The 20,592-nt window shown below is 39.6% G+C and overlaps 1 protein-coding gene across 2 annotated transcripts in view; it reads right to left on the reverse strand.

Annotated features, from left to right (window-relative positions):
• Positions 1-532: 532 nt before the first annotated feature.
• The window catches only part of znf644b (zinc finger protein 644b), a 28,367-nt gene continuing 8,307 nt past the window's right edge, over positions 533-20,592 (reverse strand). The window contains exons 4-8 of one of the 2 annotated variants that reach the window (XM_027290639.1): positions 9,326-12,022; positions 8,019-8,621; positions 6,751-6,864; positions 6,379-6,475; positions 533-3,712 (exon numbers count right to left, since the gene is read on the reverse strand). In XM_027290639.1, the coding sequence (XP_027146440.1) occupies positions 3,535-3,712; positions 6,379-6,475; positions 6,751-6,864; positions 8,019-8,621; positions 9,326-12,008 (3,675 nt within the window). In that variant the 5' untranslated portion in view covers positions 12,009-12,022 and the 3' untranslated portion in view covers positions 533-3,534. The remainder of the gene's footprint in view (positions 3,713-6,378; positions 6,476-6,750; positions 6,865-8,018; positions 8,622-9,325; positions 12,023-20,592) is intronic. The other variant, XM_019261959.2, reaches the window with a different exon arrangement.

The raw sequence follows: 20,592 nt of genomic DNA on the forward strand, positions 1-20,592 counted from the left end.
AATACTGCCCAAGATAAACTGCAGGGTTAGCCCCCTTTGCCACTGGTAAGTAGAAAACCCAGAAGTGGCTATCAAGCACTGGATACATCAAATACTCAGCCTGCAATTCTAAGAACCAGAGTTTAAAATAGCACATAGCCCTAAAATAACTTTCTGGGAATACTGAAATCTGTATCTGTTTCACCCAAAAGAATTGCAACAAATAATGTTGACCTGTGTGCTGTTCAGGGAGCAGAGAATGGTCAAACAGCTGAAAGGGTCAAATGCAGCTGCTGCTAAAAGTGTCTGTACTCTGTAATGAACTCACTTTTAACCCAGAACATATATGAACATGAATTGTATTTTTAGTTCTAAGTTTGTGCTGCCATTGTCAGGGTCAGTGTCACAACGGTAGACTGCAAAATGACAGACAGACAGACAGACAGACAGACAGACAGACAGACAGACAGACAGACAGACAGACAGACAGACAGACAGACAGACAGACAGCAACAGATGACCCAATAAACACAATACAACCTTAAACCGTCTTTCATAAAACACACCAGAAATTCAACTCGTTTTTATTTCACCAAGCTCTTTGTTATATCATCACTGTGGTGTACCATCCACAGATCACATTACTCAAACAGAGCCACCAGTGTCCACAATTTCTGTTTTCTGAATGATGTTGAATATGTTGAAGTTAAGGATCGTTTATGTGTAGTATATCAACACAAAGATCATAAAATACATCCTGTTAAACTGATTTTCAAGTCAGGTTACGTCAGGAAGTAAAATGGTAATCTTTTGACATGGAACTATCGATCATTGTTTTAATATACATAAAGCAGAACTAAAAACAAAATGACTGAATAGTGGGATCATGAAATAATTGTAGATTGTAGAAGAGCTGCTGGCAAACCTGTCATGGCATCACCAAGTGCTTGCTCATGGTGGAACTGTTGGTCTCTGTAAATAATATAAAGAGTACAGTCTAGACCTGCTCTGTATAGAATGTGTCATGACATAACCTTTGTTTGCTGCTATAGAAATAAAACTGAATTGAATCGCTAGTAAATGCTTTAGTATATTTGATTGGTTAAGAACAATTCACTGAATGCATTTAAATGTTCATATCATGCAAGTTTATTATTAATGTCACTGGTTTCTATACAAACATTTATCTATGAAAGAGTGTAATAGATCGGACTAAGTCTAAAATCAAGCCTGAGTAGGGAAGTAACATTTATTTTATAGAAACGATCATTTAACAAGTTGTAATGATAAAACTCTGAATTGTACTATATGTTAGGGAGTGCTAACAAGTTGATTATTCCATAAAATACCTACAATGACATTAAAGCTAAATCTTCTTTGATTTAGATAAATTACACTTCCAGTCTTTTTTTCTTACATTACAGTCGCTGGCTTTGAATACATAATGTGAAAAAGTCATCATGGGCCAGCCTTACTGAAGCAATATATATATACATTCATATCCATTGAATGCTGATGTTGCAGTATATATTAATGTTTTCTTTCTAATATTGACCAAAAAGAAAGTTTCCTCAAAATTGTGAAGTGTGAGTTGAGTTGAGTGTTTTGGCAATGAGTTCAACCAGACTGGACCACATTGTGTATGTGCTAAGAAAACAAAGTCATTGTCCTGGGAAAAAGACAAAGTGACATCTTCCAGTGGTACACCCTGAAAAACATTCAGTTCAATTCAAACATCACTTCAAAATATGTCATCTCTGTGCATTGCATATTCCTACCCTTATGGAAGTATGGAACAGTCTCTGCTGGCCTGCAAATTAAGCACCGAGCTTACAAGTTGTAAACAAGATTAGAGAACAGGTCATCGCCATGCAAATGTTCAGAACCAGTGTGGTCTTTAAGACTATTCAGCATAAACACGATGCCACTAATTTCAACACATTCTGATTCGTGAGAAACACAGAGCTGCCACAATGAGAAAAAACAATCCTAACAATATGTTGTTACAAGTGGAAAAGTTATTCTGTTATAACTTGAGAATTTTCTCATTATAAAAAAGACAAATCATGGTATTAATGAGAGTGTGTGTTCAGAAATTACACCGAGGGTTGAAGGTTATGCAGAAGAACAATGACAGAACAAGCTGTCCCAACATAACGCAACATTTTGAACATCGCTTTGATTAAGAGAGATGCTCTCACTGATGCAGGCACAGAGAGGTGAAATCTTTCAAAGCATCCAAAAACTAATGACAGCCCATGTACTCCAGTTAACAAGAGCACAATTTTAGTGTACGCTGACATAAAAGTGAGACATGAGCGTAATTGAAATGCTCAGGCTTATGCGTTTTGTCAATACAGGATGGCTATGTTCCTCATAAAGCAATATTATGTAACTTTTACTACCATTAAATGACAAATTTGAAAATGTGTTGACATTACACTGACTTCAGGTGAATGGTGCCTCTGTCACTCTATACACTTTTTCTTGCAATATGTAACTTTATGCTCTGGGTTGGGAGAAGTGCAGACCGCTTTACAGCACCAAGTCATACATCACCGATTACTTCACCTTTATTGGTGAAACTGGATGGGATTTTATATATTTATATAATTTGTGTCTGGTTTTCCCTCTGATGTCCTCCTGATGGACATGAAAGTAACTGTTGTGCCAATGTTAGCTTATGTAGTCCGCCGTGAAGCCCAGACTGTGAGCTCAGAGCACCGAGAGAGTATTTGTACCACCAGACACCAGAACCAAAACCGGATGAGCAGGCATTGTAATTAGGCCAGCAGAGCATGGCAGAGGCAAAGAGACTGAAGAGGACAAAAGGGGAAGCGGAGAAGAGAAAAAGAAGGAGTGAGCGAGCAAGAGGCCACCATCTGGGACAGACTTTTAGTCGTTGGCAAGAGCTTACTGTTGTAATATTAGTAGGACACTAATATTAGATATGTCTTCCTAGTTTTTGATCATAAATAATGTAATCTGAACAAATTCATGTGTACAGCTGTCCATATTTACCACAGTTGTATTATTCTCTGAAAGTGGGGGAGCTAAATGGCAGAAACACTACTTTCTAAGCAGTGTTGCTTTAATTTTTCTTGCCTCGACAAAAAGTTTCTTATGGAAAGATGTTGTTTCCTTTTATAATGAGAACGTTGTTTTGTTCATGACATAAAAAGTACTGATATATTAGGAGATTGTTTCCATCATTATAACAAAATGTTTAGTCATAATAACAAGGCACTTTTTATCATGACAAACATAAATGAACAATGTTTTTTCTAACAATGACAGTTGTGCAACGCCAGACCAGCTTATATCGAATAAAAGAAATCCTACAAGTGCCATTATAAGTTCATAAGGCAAAGCATAGCATTAAAATGTCCTCTAATAAAGATTTTGCTCATATATAGGGTATTATTACACTATTAAGTCATTTGGATTAACTATTATATACAGTATTTGTATAAACAGTTACAGGGCTAATCTAAACCAATCTGTTGATCATACATATAAACAGTGTGCAAATTCAGGCAACTGGAAGATAAAACTCTACTCAAGGTGTGGGTGGGCACCAGACATACTTATTTGTATTTTGTGATGCAGACCCAGCACCTCTACCATCCCTGTCCCTGAGTGGGGAACGCTGGTGTGCAGAAGGTGCCTCTGTAAATGCTTGATCCAATCTTCCTGGATAGACAGGGGACCCTGGAAGACGAGATCACAGAATCTGCAGAAATAGGAGGAAAAGCTAGTCAACGTTTCTGCAGTCAATGCACCACCATCTTCCTGCAGGGTGATGTGTAGTTATTGTTTATTGTACTATTGTATAGTTTTGATTGTAGTAAGAGGTTTCCAGGACCCATTTACATATTCCATATGTACTATTGGACCAGGTGGGTCAGGTGATGCCTATAGAAAAAGGTGCACAGTATGTTTGCGGCCTTTGCAATTTATTAGTATAAGAGATAATTCTACAGTTGATTCTCTCAACAAGTCAACAAGCACATACTCGTATGGTCATTTCAATTTAACCTGAAGAAGGGAATCTGTTGACTAGACCACTGACTACACTGTGCTGACAGTATCCTTCCCTTTTCACTGCTAAGCCGTTTGAGTGGTCTCCCAAGCTGGTATCAACAATACACCCCTCCGTAAAGAACACTCAAAAGAGTCATTGTTGGTATTCATTCTGTTATCTGTGAAATGGCTTGCAATGTGGGTTAGGGCTGTAGAGATACACTAATCTCACGATACAATACGATACACGGTATTCAGCTAACGATTCGATAAGATGCGATTGGATACGATTCGCTACTCTGACTGGACAGAGAGTCTACAGCTTGCAAATGCTGGACAAAATGAATCTGATTTTTGTCATATCACACCTCAAACAGTACTAGTGAAGAGTTTTTGAGTTAAAATATAATTTTTCTTTTTGGGCGGATCCACCCAATCTGTCCCCAGAGTGTTAAACCGAAGTGGTGGGAGCACTTCTGCTTTTAAGCATGAAGGTGCTGGATTTATGTTCGCCACCATTCTCTTGAATCTCCTCACTCTGACTGCGTAAACAGGAAGAGACGTCTGCGTCTGTGTAAAGAGAGTATCTAGACGGGTAACTTGCTAGAAATGCTCTACAGTGACACTAGCAGCTGCATTACCTAATCGCTCTTCCTGCAAAGCCAACGGGGGAAATGAGCAGTGAGCAGAGTGCTAGGCGTAACATGGGGGATTTGAATGGGACTTAATGTATCATTAGTCGTGGCTGAAAAATCGATACTTTCTGGGGAAACAAAATATTGATATATATCACAGAATCGATAAAATTGCTCAGCCTTAATGTGGGCCATATTTGAGGCTAACATGGGGAAATATGGGGACGCAACTCTGGAAGAGGGTTGACACAACAGGTGTGTCCGTCACAGAAGAGCAAGGTGAGGGGGTGAGGGGATGCATGTGGTGCTTCTCTAAGGTGAAGGTTGAGTTTGGCTAGAAAGCTAGAAAGGAAAACTGACAGTTTAGAGAAGGTTCATTGACAGAGTAGCTCAGGCCTCGGTGGCGGACCACAGTGAGATGGATATCTGCCCTATTCCTGTGAATAAGAACTGGACTACCTCTTAAGATTGACCAGGAAGTCCACTATTCCCCAGAGGTCTCTGGGGCACTAGTCAGGTGGCCAAAGACTGGTCAAGCACTAGGTCAGGTGTACATAGTGCTCTGATGACTTGATGTGACTTCATTACAAACAATAAAGTAATCCAAAGTGAATGGTAAGGGCAAGCACAGCAGGAGAGTGTGGGGTATGGTTCCCAGTGAGCCCCTGCACATTCAGTTATAATAATGATAATCAGATTCAGTTTGCTTGAGGACCATTTTTTTCCCAGATTATCAGTAAACTAACTGAGCAAAGCTCAATTAGACAAAAATGTATTCTGAAAAGACCAGTGCTGGGCTAATCTGTGTTAGCTTCCTAAACATCTGTAGCACTTACAGTAGTCCTGCATCATGTGGTTTTTCAGTGACCAGAGCTTCTGGACAAAATAGTGGATCCCAGAGTGCGACTTGGGAATTGCCTCTTACAATTCAGGAGTTCAGACTCACAGGTAGGCTGTGTCTCTTTCTTCAAGACTGACCTACTGTCACAGTCACAGGGCATGACGCTACTTCTTATTCCTAAGAGACTCAGCTTTTTGATCTGGCCCCAGAAGGGACAAAGCTCTTACTAATAGCCATGGCAATACCATACGAAGTGGTAGAGCCATTTCATTGTTGCCACCCCACTGTTCCTGCAGGGGTTCTTCCTCCTGTGTGGGTGGAGATGGTGGCTGTGAAAAGTGAAATTTAAACTGAGACAAACATGGTTATCCAAGTTGTTTGAAAGTGACTGCAAACTGGTTTGCCAATTCCTTAAGGGAATAAAGGAATCAATCGCTTGGATCAGTTTATTGAAAACTCCTCCCACTCCTTCCCATATTCCACAGACTAGTTATCGCTATCAAGTTCACATATATGGGCCAAACACTGTTAAAAGTATCCCAGAATAGTATAAAGTTCACCCATGTAAATAAAATTGTGCCATTACAATCATGGCAAATTCCCTCAAGGCATGGTAGCATAATGGATGGCCGGATAAGTCTGTCCCATTCATAATTCACGCTAACAACAAGTTGCTCAGGGAAACAAGTGCTTGGAGATGCCCTGCAACAGGATTTCTTAGGTGGTTCCAGAAAGGAAATGACAACTGGTCAGTTTTGAATGGTGTTCTGACTTCTGCATCTTATTATCTCTTTTTCATTTAGGACCTACACATGAAACTGTAACTGGGTAGAAACTTCCCTCACTTCAGTCTTCACTCAGAGAATCAGGGTTACATACATAACCTTGTATTCTGTGTACCTGCAGGTGAGTGTGTATATCTCAGCATTCAAGGAGGGTAAAATCTTCTTCTTTAGCCCAGGCCTGGGTCTTGGCTTCTTCTGTTTATAATCGTAGCCTAAAAAGACAAAACACTGCACTGAGGGAATGTACTGTATGAAGTTACCACTGACTAGAGGCATAAATAAATAATCCCAAAGCCTAACTATTATTCACTGCTGAAATAGTCAACATCTATTGTTTAATGTATATTGGGATGACAAACTAATGCAGCATTCATCTCTAATCATTTGTCTTCATTTGGTTCTGTGTATTGACCTATTTGATTTCTATGTTTAAACCACACGTTGCTAAAACATTGACATTTTCTATTGTATATCATCAGAAACATACCTGATCCTTCAAAAATGCCAATCCTCTTCCTGTGTGCATAGGCTTGAAGATGACCAGGAAACCCAGGGAAAGTGCTATTACACTGAATACAAATTTTATTTGAATCACATTCCCCTGAAAGATAGAAGATTGGAAAAATGAAATTAAACCCAAGGAGAATAAGGCAAATGGAACAAAACATTTAGGTTCAAATGATGTGATTGAATCAGAAGTTAATACTGCAGTATTTAAGCAGAAAATAATCGTAGGATAGTGTTTGAGTTCATGCAGTAATTATATTATGAGGCAAAACTGTTACTCCCAGTGTGCTCTCAAGCCTTCCTTCCTGCCATTTCAGTCTAAGCATCTGATTTACACTTTCCTGTTTGAAAAGTGTTACTGGTGAAGTTTAACACAATTTTGTGTCTTCAGGGGGGCTATTTTCACATACACCACCTTATGAGAGTCACAAAGGATCCATAAACTATACAAAAGAAATCACAGATCTGTTAGTCCTATGACAAAAAAACTGTCAATGACACTGCTGTGCATCATATTCAGAACTTTACTTTTTAAATTAAAGCTTAAAGCTTCAAGAAAAACAAAAAATTCCACTGAATAGAAAAATGTCTTAACAGAAGCAGTATGAATGCTGATCACAAAACAGTTTTTAGAAATTATGAAAACGTGTTATCATTAACACCCTAATGGTATACTATACTAATTCACATTTCAGCACAGAACAGCTCTGGCGGTGTATTTGAGTTTCCACTGTAACACCTTAATAATGAAAAGCACTATACCACTGCATTTAAAATAAGTCAACAAAGAGATCATACGAACACCTAGTTCATTAACTTCCAACTAAACATGGAGGATCTCGTGAAGAACTTCAAAAGCACTGGCACAAAAATTTAGGTTTTTCTTTTCACAAATCAATCACCAATGATGATGAATGAAAAACGGTACAGTGTATGTAGTATTGATGAAAATCGGGGGAACAATACTAGTGTCTACACAATAAATAGCTAAAAGCTAAAAATGTTAATAAAAGAAAATGTATATATGGAGTTTGATTACACCTACACTTGTTTTTCGCATTGTCATTTTTTGCCAGTTCCACATCTTCAGAGGTACAATGTCCCAGTTTTATTGTGAAACATCTGTCTACCAACGTAGTGTTGTGACTACAATTCAAAGAAGTAATGTCAGTTACTGCATGTACATGTACTGTAAAAACCAACCATATGACCCTCTAAGACACTGTTCAAACATAGTTGCATTCAGACCTAGTGCAGGAGACGCCATACCATGTGCCCAGTTTGGTTTCATGCTGGTGTTTTTCTGCGTCTCCTCCATGTAATCTTTGGTCCAATCACAGAGCTTCCTGCTTGCATAGGCATCCTGGTTGTTTCTTGCTGTCAGCTCCATACTTTCCTGTCTCATCTTAAGTAGTTCAACTAAAGTGCTTGAGGAGGCCTTAGTGTCTTTTTGTGCTTCTTCTGGTAGCTGCTTACTTTCTGAGAAGGCCTCTGCCTCTTGTTTTGGTACAAAGCTTTCAAATATGGGAATTGGACTTCTCATCTCATACTGGATTTTCACTGGGATTCCTGTGCTCATCAGGACCAGGCCATTTCTGCTGATTAACTTCTGAGAGACAAATGATCGTGAAGGGAACTGGCTTTTGTTGAGGACCTGGAGGATGTTCCGATGTTCCTTTTTGTCCTGTAGGAGTTCATTTAGGATGCACAGCGGGGACTTACTGGTGCTGGTAACACTTCTACCAATTCTTTTCAGATGTCCTCTCACATGGTTGGAGAGGCCAGTCTTAGTATCAAACCAACCCCAGCACAGGGGACATGTGTGCTCTCCTTGGTTTTCTGGCTTTACCACTGTAATTGAAGAACAAAAACACCAAACTAATATTCATCATATTTACAACTTTTAGATTGTTTCATAATGTGCAAGCCTTCATGCACTGTATCAAATACCACAGCTGTAAATTTAGAGTGGCTATAATAAATGTTTTCATCATAACATAATATCAAATGATAACTTGAAAACAAGGTACGTACACGGAGGGAATAATCACCTGAATAAATAGCTCTCCATGGCTTCACATAGCTTTATAACAAGTTTTAGCTCATTGTTTAAGTGTCCAGCCACATCTTTCTTGTTTTGGTTCTCTGACTATTGTTATAGCATCTTTTCAGCCACAGCAGTCAGCTGATCTAAAAAATGCAGCTGCAAAACTGCAGCTAAAGAACCAGATATTTACCTCAAGAGTTGGTAGGGACCAAAAACAGAACTGTTGGATGTGCAAAATGAGTTTACCATATCAATATAAGGGTTATAATATGTCAATGTTGTGTTCTCATCTTATTTCCACTGCCCTCAAATGACAAAAAAGAAAAGCTTGAGTGAGACTGGTATACACTCATCCACCATCCCAGCATCCATAGATTGGATCAAGAGGTTTCTCCAGTAACTGAATACTAGGTTATTCTAAAACACAGGAGGTCTACATCTCTTTGAAAACCTTTTGTGTTGAGTCTTTAGTATTTAATTACCTATTTAGTTGAACTAATACTCATACCTTTTCTCATTTTCCGCGTGCCACAGGGGATTCTTTTGCGGATTCGTGGTTGATGGTCCCGCAGTGCCACTTGCTCTGGTGAAACCATGTGCCGAGCGTTATAGCTTAAGCCAACTCGATGAAGGTGCCCTCGCACATGATTGGACAGACCCACTCCAGACTCAAACATGGCAGGGCAGTATGGACAGGGCTTGTGTTCTACCCCTGGTGTGGGGAAAACATCAAAGTTGTCACTTGTAGACGTACAAGGTGACTCTGGGGAATCATCACACACTGTAGTTTCGATATACTCCTCCTTGATTACGAGCTGCTCTATGTCACTACAGTCTTCATCTCCATCATCTTCATCCTTGAGTGCATGAGGGCTTTGGTCTTTGGCTGAAAACCTCTGCTTCTTTCCAAAATACTTCTGAGCATACAGGTTCCTTTCATTCTTGCTGCTTTCCAAGAAGCTGCCTGTAGCTCCACTAGTGTCATCACTCAAGTTATTGCTGCCCTCACAGCCTTTCTCTAACTCCCTATCTGCAGACAGTTTCTTCAGCCTCTGGCTAAGCCTCTGCGATATATTACCATTCAAATTGTCAATAGCGTTATGCGAGGGTGTTGACATTTTTCTCATTGATGGAGAATTTTGCCTTGCTTGTGCTTGTAAACTCCCGCTTGCCCGGTCATTCTTGCTACCCTGACAGAACATCTGGTCTAATTTAAGATTTCTGGCTGATAGTAAAAAATCATCGGTTGCAGGACAGTTTGCCTGCTTTGAGCTGCCAAAAGCCTTGCAGTCATTGTTTTCAGCGTCTTCTTCCACACAGGTGAGTTCAGTTGCCACATCTAATTTTTCTACTGGTTGTAGGAGTAATTTTCCATGCCTGTCGACCCTCCACAAAGACGGTGAGAGCATGTTTTTGGTGCAGCTGACATGGCACTTAGTCAGAGGCGAATGTGCAGCTTTTTCATTGGACTTTTGGATGTAAATGTCCCCCTTTTTACTAGAGCAGTGGGGGAAATGGGCTGTTTCTCCAAAAGTGGGGTTAGTCGGCAGATTTGGTTTAGACGTGGGCTGGTCAGCAACTTTTTTATAATTAACACACTGTGATCGCTGATGCTCCAGCTCAGAATGTCTTTCCAATACTACTTTGTCTCTGCTAGTAAAAATACCCATCATGTGCTGAAAGCGAACACGATCCTCTTCCTCTGCATCATTAGTATGAGTAACTTTTCTGTATTGAGGCTGGTGTGTGTTGAGGTGTGTGACACGTAAGTGTGCTTCAAGTGCTTGCTGTGTCAGTGTAATGTAGTTACACTCCTCACAGAAGTAGTAGTGCTTTAGATTATCATGTGTTTTGGCGTGCTGGACAAAGATTTTAGGGCAATTACAACCATATACACACTGAGGGCACTGCCTGTCTTCAAATTCAGTGTTTTTGAGACCTTTGATTTCCTCCATAAGTTTTTCGAGCCTGTCTTGGTGAATAATGATGTGGCTCATAAGGGAGTTGCTATCACAGAACAAACGCCCACACTCCCTGCATATAAAGGGCTGTGAAACAGTCGCACTGTTCACCTGATTATGCTTGCCTAAATGATACATCATATGTCTATGGAAATGTATTTTTTCCTTGAAATTAACACTGCATATTGTGCATGAAAAGAAAAGTGGATCTTGTTCGACTTGTTCTGTCTTCAACTGTTCCACTTTTGGACTAAAATTGTCTTCAGGGTCATTTTCCTCATTACAGCCTTCCTGTGCTGTGCTATAAATATAGTGCTCAGAGTCTGAGGCCGTGTTCCTAGAAAGATCTTTGAATGGCACAACGGAATATTCAGTATCTGATTGTGTACCCAAAGAATCGTCTTTGTCGGCAATGTCAACATTTTCAACATCATTACCGCTGCAGAAACAGAAGTGATTTAAGCTGTTGTTAACTTTGTCTAGAGAGCCTGACATGCTTTTTACATGCGTGTTGTGCTTCATGTCTCTTTGGGGCATCGCTTTGGTCTCCAGCCTTCTGTCGTTGTGCAAGAAACACTCTCTTGCTGAATCCCATCTGATTATTTCACCACCATCATAATCATCTGAGGAGCTTTCTGACCATTCCACATCCCGTTGAGATCTTGTTTTCATTGTCTGTTTTGTCAAAGGTTGGCTAATGTGCATTTGCTCCGCACGGCCACCTGACAGTGTGGAACAAGCCAGTTTAGACTCATTCTCCTCCGAGTGAGACAGTGGTGTGTTGACACCTGGCTGTGTGGCCAGTGTTTTTACGACGGGCCCCGCTGTGTTCTTCCAAGCGTCTGATTGAAGCTCACTAGGTGGTGGTAACACCTCAGGGCTCGTGTCCTTCTCCGCTTGCCACGCGGCATCCAGGACATTGTTGGATAAAACAGTGCCTTTGTTCAGGACACAGTGTACCTCTGAGGTGGGGTGTGAACCAGGTCCATTAACAAGTGCTCCTGAAGGCAATGAATTGCCTGCATGGGGAACAGCAGGGACACTGCTGTATACAAATGGATTCGGCTGGGTTCCATTTAAAGGGTTTTCGTGTTCATCTGAGGACAGACCTGCAGCATTGTTCTTCAGGGAGAATGTGTGACTCTGTAATGGCTCCTGAGTACGACCTGGACTGTCAGACACAGATTCCACATCTTTGTCCTCTTGTGCATTTAGCTTCAGATCAGACATAGTAGCAATACTTTCTGAAATATAAAAGAAAATAACAAAATGATTAAGGGAACAGTATATGTCTAATCATTCCAAGCAAGCCAAGTAAAGCAGTGTAATGTTTTACGAGCATAATATTTCCTTTATTTAACTGCAGTAGTCAACCATCTGAAGACAATTTGCAGAAAGAAATGATGCAGATGTAAATTACAAAATGAAACACTGTTGCACAACAGGTATAATAAAACCATGCTGATAATGTGGTGCTGTTAAAAAAATAGTTTTTCTGGTGGGCTCTTCTCCATAAAATGAGACTGGTATTATTCTGTGCCGCATTATGATTTTCCAACACCCTCTTTCGCCACCTCTATTCACAACAAACCCTGCTGTTAGCCCTGAATACCCTGGCGAGGATGCTTAATTATGTGAGCGTACCTCTGGGATACAACCTTCCTGCTTCTCCACATAAAGTTCTCAGTCGTCTGCTAAAATTGACCAATTTCCATGGGAACAAAGTACACCTCCAATGAGATCATATTGCGTCTTATCACTCTGTGATGGTGCCAACACAGATCCCAGCATGAGACTGTTGTTACTTGAATCCTGACAAATTGGCAGGCACACAATCTGTCTAAAACACAAACAGAGACCCACACAAAGAAAACATATGCCTTTGCGCATACACAAAGAATAAATCATTTATTTCATATTTATTTAGACTAACCTATAAACTGATGGCTTTGAGTTATTACATAGGATTATAATGTAATTAAACATGTGTACGCTCCATCTTATAACAGATTACACGATGCTGTCCAGAGCTGATTTAGTTCAAAATGTATGCTCAGAGGATTTGACATCCAGGGCTGGTCGCTCTCTACAGGAAGCAGCGTTGCTAACGAAGTGGTAAATTCAGTGTTAATGAGTGGCTTCACTGTTACCACCTCAGAGGTAAAACCTTCCCAGCTCCATATTCTTCCCATCTGTTGTGGTGTTAGAGGTTCGAAAGGGGAACAGACGCTCTACATTTAAAGCGAACTTCACTGTTACCCCCAAACGGCAGGGTGGCAAACCATCAAAATATCTTGGTTCAAAATGTGTAAGCCTCATTAGCAGCCAACTCACACAACTGGCTTCTATATTTATACACACACACACACACACACACACACACACACACACACACATATATATATATAAATATATATATACATATCTATATATAAAACGAACAGGAGCTCAACAGAAATATAGAAATATATATAATTTTAATTCATTTGCTTCTATTTACTTCATTTAGTCAATGTTAAAAGGCTGACTTTGCCTTGCCTGAAGATATTTACAGGGATTATGAGCTTTAATACAGTTAAGCTGTATGTACAGATCAATCTGCTACGAGCTTCTGCTAACCCCGTCTGATATTTTCCCCAAGACACTTGCTTCGTTTTTCAGTTTTGTAAATGAGATTTAGGGCGAGCATCATCGCTGTATTTACTGTCAGACAATAGAAAACAAAGTAGAACACCCCACAGGTCTGTATTAAACAGTCTTTGATACTTCCTTTTCACTTTCAGCAAATTGTTATTATTGTTTCTTATAATATGGGTTAACAAAATATTAGAAACGAATGATACACAGATATACTTGATGGCCACTTTATTAGTTTTATTACCTATGGTGCAATATAATATAATGCGGTCATTCTCCACTCTGATAAGCGAATTTCATGAGAATGACATAACATCTACTGGAAAAAATAAACGATCTTAATGACTTATTTCATTACACTAGCCAACTGGATAAGTAGTAATTTTACATGTTCCTTTCTTCCTTCCACAGCAGGTGTGAATGACTGGAGACAAACTAAAACAACATTCTGCCTCCATCTGCAGAATGTGTGTGCAAAGTGCAAAGGTCAAATTATTGTATGACCCATCTATGTTATTTTGTCACTATTTACTCATCTACATTTCAAGAACTACACAGTGGTGTGAAGATCACGTCCTGGTTTTTCTAGTCAAGTCTTTCTTTAAGAAGCATGTAAATATTCAGTTATTCATATTGTTTTTTAGAACATAAATGTCTAATAAACGTTTTTACAAATGTTAATAACTAAAACTCTCTAAGGATAATAATAAATCACTATTGTGGGACTTGTGACATGGGGGGCAGTAGAGTCAGCCAACCATTAATGGATATTGGTTCAATTCCTGGCCCCTACTGCCCACATATCACCACCACACCACACACTAACTTTCCTGATGTATGTGTACAGGAAAAAAAACATGTAATTGCTACATATTTAAATAATCCTACATTGTATTCTATATGTAATGTTGCACACATGATATACCAAGATGCTGTAAGGGGCACTGACCAAGGCAAAAAACTAATTATGAACAAAGGAAGAAGTTAATAAAAAAATAGATTGACATAATAATAATTATAATTATCAATTTAGATGAGGACAGTGACAGACAGGATGCAGTAGAGGAAGAAGTTGAACCAAAGCATCAGTTGAGGATGAAAAATAATAAACCTTATGCTTGGAGCCACAAATAACACGTAATGTCAAATGAATGAATGAAAAATGAATACTCACAACTAAAAAAGACAAAAAGAAAAATACTAAGATGAGGCACAGATTAAAAATGTAGAAGAGTACACTGTATGTCCGTTGTAACAGTGTTAAGTTACTTCTCAAATGATTTCTCGAAGTGTGCACAATGTCTATGAGTCTATGTACACTGATCTGGCAAAGATGAGTGAGGACAGCAGACCTGAAAACAGGCGACTCACAGGCAGAATTTATTTATTACTAATATAAGCCACATCAATGAGCCTAATGTTTGCTCATTTTATCTGAACAATATTATTATTATAAATATTATGTTGGCTTAATAACTGACCTATGGCCTCCCATGTGCTCAGGCTCAAAGGGTTGTTGTCATTTGTATGAATACACAAAGTATGTAAGTATGTAGAACTGACTTAACTTATTTGATAATCTTTGTTTAAGCTTCAAGTGTGGATGCAAAAAAGCAGTGATAACAGTTCATACAAAATGAATAGTCAATAAGTGAATTAACACTTAAGACAATTAGTCAACTGAAAGAAGCAATCGTGTGAGTCAGTTATCAGGAAGCAGTCCTTAAATGTGAGTATTTTTTGGAGCATTGCAAAATGAAACTTTTTGAGTTTTGGACTGTTGGTTGAACAAAAAGATCCATTTGAGGAACAAGAACAAATTCTGACATTTTATAGAAAAACTATACAAAATAATAATGTGTGTGACCTGAGACAGTCCCACTGTCCACTACAAATGACATCCATGGTATTTTGTCATCTTAGACAATTATTCAATGTAAAGAGGTGAAGTCAAATTGAAGTCTTCTGAGGTCAAAAAACAGGTTAAGGAAGAGTCTGGCGCTGTAGGCTTGTACGGCTGTGAATGTCTAAGCACATTCCTTCTTCCTGTTCAACTGAAGACCCGGGCTGGCAGCACAGTGGAGACAGCCCTAAAAACCAACTGGGACCAGTCAGCCAAACCATTTCAACTGCTGGAGCTGTCTGTATGGATCAACAGCCAACCCTGTATTCCTCTGCCATCGCCTTTGCTGGAGAAATGTCTAAACAAGGGGATCCGCGGTCCCTCAAGTACTGCACTACACAACTTCCTCGGCTAATGGGATCTATTGATTTATTTGACACAATGTGAATTTATGAAGCTGCCTCTTAAGTGTGAGAGTATCAAAGTGTGGCTCAAAACAAACAGAGATTCGGCTTGACACTCCAGTAATCCCAAGGTGAGTGTGTTCGCTCAGCGAAGGTGCCACAGCGAAAAGGAAAAAATGCACACTGTTAAGTTCTTCTTCTGCCATCTTAGTCCTGCAGTTGTACACACAGCAACAAACAGCACGATACAAACCTCACTTTCCTCAATGCAACTAACTGCTTTGATTCACAGAAGAACGTGAAAGTAAAAACCGAACAGATTCATGAAACACACTAAATTTCTTAAATTTGCACAGGAGCAAATAAAGCAAGTGGCTTCACACAATGTCTTTGTCTGGATTACATACTCTCTTATCCTGGTGAATTCTTGTCACCCAAAGGTCATTTCCATAATAATGGTCTCCATTCTCCCTAATGGGATTTTGGCTGTGATTATGTATGCCAGCGTCTTGTGCAGACACTATCAGCCCTGTCATCCTGAATCGCACAAATGTAATTACACAAAGCCTTTGATAACTAAACAATGTGCTAATTTACTGCTTGAGTGGACATATATACTGGAATTATATGACTCAAATTATACACTAAAGGAAAACATACGAGTATCATAGGTGGTATGTTACAAATGTGTGTTCTTTAAATTAAAAATAAATGTAATGCTCATGCATGTTTTAACAACAAGAACATTGATTTAAGAAAAGATTCACAACTAAATAACTTAAAGGAAGAGTTACACATTTTTGGGATCTAGTCCATTTCTTGCCAAAAAAAAAAAAACCCTCTAATGATAATAATAATAATAATAATAATAATAATAATAATAATAATAATAATAACAACAACAACAGAGAGCTGAAGTGAAACCTTTCTCTTCCAGACAAAACCCCAGATTCCAAATCCCCCTGATATCTGTGACAATGCTAACAAATCTAGCCTTATTCACAGTATGTTGTTATGTTAGTACTTCTTAGAACAATCTAATATTGTTGTATTGTTTACATAATATTTCTCTTTTTAGCTATCTTTAATGAACACGGTTAACCATCATGGCTTGCCAAAAGGTCACTGGTGAGTCAAGAGGCCATGGCTAGTTCATACATGTCTGGAATAACAACTGGATGGAGCAGACAGCACAGATCACAATTCAAATGTAAAAGGTTACATTAGAAGAGTGTTGATGACTATTATTGTTTTATAATGACATATCTTATGATATATCTTCTTTGTCAAATTCATATAGACAATTTTACTTCTGGATGGAGCCAGTCTTCCAGTCTTTTTGCTAAGCTAAGCTAAGCTGCAATGCTAGTCAATTAATGGATTAATTGTCAATGACTAAACTGAAACAACAACAACTATTTTGATAACAGATTAATCATTTTGAGTCATTTTTAGGAAAAAAAAGATTCTCTGATTTTAGCTTCTAAATTGTGAATATTAATCACTGTTAATTTGTTCTTGAAAGAAATACTATTTAGTTTTATTATGTTTCTGGTGAATTTCCATTTTTCCCACCTTCATGAAGGCATCATAGTCATTCCGACGGTCATTGAACGCACCTCGTATGTGTGAGACCTGTAATGCAGAGAGAAGTATATAGCTTTGCTAAAGAGCAGTGTATGATGTATTTCTTGCCTGTGTTTTGCCTATATCCTGCATCGTGGGTTTATTGTGTGTGAATGAGAAAAGAATCAGCAACCCTGGCCAGATCACCGCGCACGTTGTTTCATTGCATCAATTGTGTCAGGCCACTATTCGGCCTTACTATTCGGCCACTTCACCGAAAGCCCATCCCTAAATGTAATGATCCTAAAAACATTGTGTTAGTAAATCTTGGAGGGTATATTTCACGCACTAAACCAACAAAAGACACGGACAGAGACAGGCTGAAGGTTAAACTGTTAAGAGTAGTATCTTGAACCACAGGTGAGGCTGAAAACTAAAAGACAATCCCGTTCTTTGGCCAAGATTCAACACTAGCAAAACATCTGAAAAAAAAAAAAAAAAAAAACCCTGAACCTGAACCACAACAAACTTCTCCATGCCGCCCTCTCCGAGAAAAGGGGAATGAGTGAAATGGCTGTGATGGTAGATTTACTGATGAAAAAAGGTGAAGCGAGAACATTCGGAGTGATAAAAGGGGACAGGGAGCGAGTGACAGTTGGGTTAAGACAGAAGTCATGTTCAATAGCAGGTAGAAACATCAAACAGTGAGTTCACAGGAAAACCATGCAACCTTGTCTTGACGGAGGATTTTCTGTTGTGTGGAGTAGATTATATCTGTTCAAGCTGCTGACACGGCCTCATTTGCTGCCCGTAGTGTTGGAGGGGGATTAAACGATATAAACTTTAAAGCTTTAAACAATACCTTTCAAAATTAAATGGATTAAGGGAGGGATGTCTGATGGGGATTTCCCAAGGCTTTGTTAGTTTTAAACTCTACTCCTTTTAAAGGGGGGAAGAAGAAGAAGAGAGAAAAAAACAGCAGTTAGAAATTTCTCAGGCATGTGACCGTTTTAATGAGGCTGCTCTCACGTTGAGGAGGGCAGTGGGCACAGGAGGGCTGCCAACCAGATGGCTCTCATAAACATCATATCTGCTCTGTTTAGATACATGACTTCTCATCTCCCAACACTGAGAGGAAAACAAACCCGACCATCACCACAAGCACTACCCACTTGCCCGCTTTTGGCAAGCTGCAAGCTCGTTGAAAAGGCACATTTCCATTTCTTGCATTTCTCCTTCATAACAGTATGCATGAGCTGCACAATTGATATACATAACCTCTAATCTGTTATAAGTATGCAGAGTAGATGCAGCGGCGGTGGGTATTTTTGTTTAGTGGCAGTTAGGATGTTGACTTTTATTAAATGTTATTATTACCATATAACTGAAAGTATACAGATACTAAGCATGACAGAAGTTGTTGCTATGATTAGGGATGCTTGGCTGCTTCCCTCTTCAGTTGAGATGGAAGAGAAATGAAATATATATATAAATATGTATCAAACTTTGCCGCTTTGCTGCAGACATGTGACCATTCAGATGAAAGGCAGTCGGTGTCAAACTGCTCTCCAAATTGAGGACAGGCTCCACATTGCTGAGAAGACATCAGTGAGCTTAAATATGGAGGCATGTCAAGCATCGCAGGTATTAGGATGAAACCTCTCATTATCTTTCTTTAAAACATAATATGAGTGCTCCGTGGCAGGAATATCAGGGGGGTGCAGGGAGCGGGGGCCTTGTAGTCTCTAATGGCAACCAAAATGAGTCCTCAGTAGTCACCTTGAATACTATTATTAGACCGGAACAACAACTCTGAACACTAGCTGGATCAAGTGTGTCGTTTGCAGCCTCTGATTGGGTTTAGAGACCAAGACGTGGCTAAAATAAGCACCGCTCTGATCATACGGGGTCAAAGAGATGACACGAACAGCAGAGCCAAGAGTGAACAAAGAAGAAGCGAGCGGGCTGAAGAGAAAACGCCAAAACTGTGGCTGTCAAAAAGTCACAGGGAATTCAGAGGCCAACAAAAGCTATTTATCTAACTCTATCAGGAGGAGTGGACAGCTTGAGCGCAGTAGCCTTGACAGCAGTGGGATTCCCTTGTCATTTCCTAAGGTCCACACACACACACACACATACACACACAGACGCATGTAAGGCGATTATTCAGTACTGCTTGTCAATTGTACCTTTTCAACCCGGATCAATGAGTCGTCTTGCACCAGGGGCCTGTATCAGCGCCAGTCATTAACATGTGAGTGCCACTCTATCAGCTCCAGCTCCAAATAAATCAAAGGGTCGCCCACAGAAGAAAAGGGGCTAATATTTCCTCAATAACCCCAGAGAGACACCATGGAGAGATGCAAATTGCCTCCCAGGAGACCCCGGGGGATGTGAAGGAGAAACTCGCTGGGAGGCAACGGGAAGCTAATGAGTATAATGGTAAATGTATACAAGGAAAGGGAGAAAATCTTCTCTATTCATACCAATTAATACAATCTTATCAATGGAGGTGTACTGTAGAAGGAGGGCCCACATCTAACCCCTTGGCCCTCCTCCCCACTTTCACCTCGCAAGCGTCTGTATTATTCAACACGGGCCAGGCTATGGTCATTAGCCCTGTGGGAGACTGGGCCAGGCCTGGGGAGTTAAGGAGATTTTAAAAACCACTCACTCCTCACATCAAAACAAATCGGGCCAAATCAAAGGGGCTCAAAAATGTCCCTTCTTGGAGGGGTGAGGGAGGGAGCTGCCATTGTTGTGAAAGCCTGCTTTCTGCAGTCGATGTAACACACAACATAACACGAGACGGAGGCAGCTTCATCAATCATGCTGCATTTGAGCAAAAAAGGATTACTGCCAATCAGAATAGAAATAATAGAAATTACACCAAATTGGTGTTAAATATATTTGCATAATAACTAGAAAATGATGGCATCGATACATTTAATTAATTAAATGCTGTTTAACAAGCGTTTGACGTTTGAGCATTCATTCTTTCTTTCCATATCATTAGTAGATTAACAGGATTCTTTCAGGTTCTTGTTAGAACTGAAAATGAAGATGGTAATCCATCGATCCACACTGACACCACGCCAACAAGCTGAACAAATAAAACAAACGCACACGCAAAGTGAGAAAGCAGTTATTGGGGGTAAGATTATTTCACCTGCTCCTGAGCCAAAAAAACAAAAGGTTGTTTCAAGAAGTGTCATTTTCTGCTTGTTTCAAATTACTGACGCATTTCTGTGTTTCTGCATTAACCCCTGCCAAGGAGGTTATGTCTGTCTGTCTGTCTGTCTGTCAGCAGGATTCAGGAAAAAAACTATTTCCAATTTCTGATTTTCATGAAACTTGCTGGGAG

This window comes from Larimichthys crocea, chromosome XVII (assembly GCF_000972845.2).
Source record: "Larimichthys crocea isolate SSNF chromosome XVII, L_crocea_2.0, whole genome shotgun sequence".
NCBI classification, from domain to species: Eukaryota; Metazoa; Chordata; class Actinopteri; family Sciaenidae; genus Larimichthys; species Larimichthys crocea.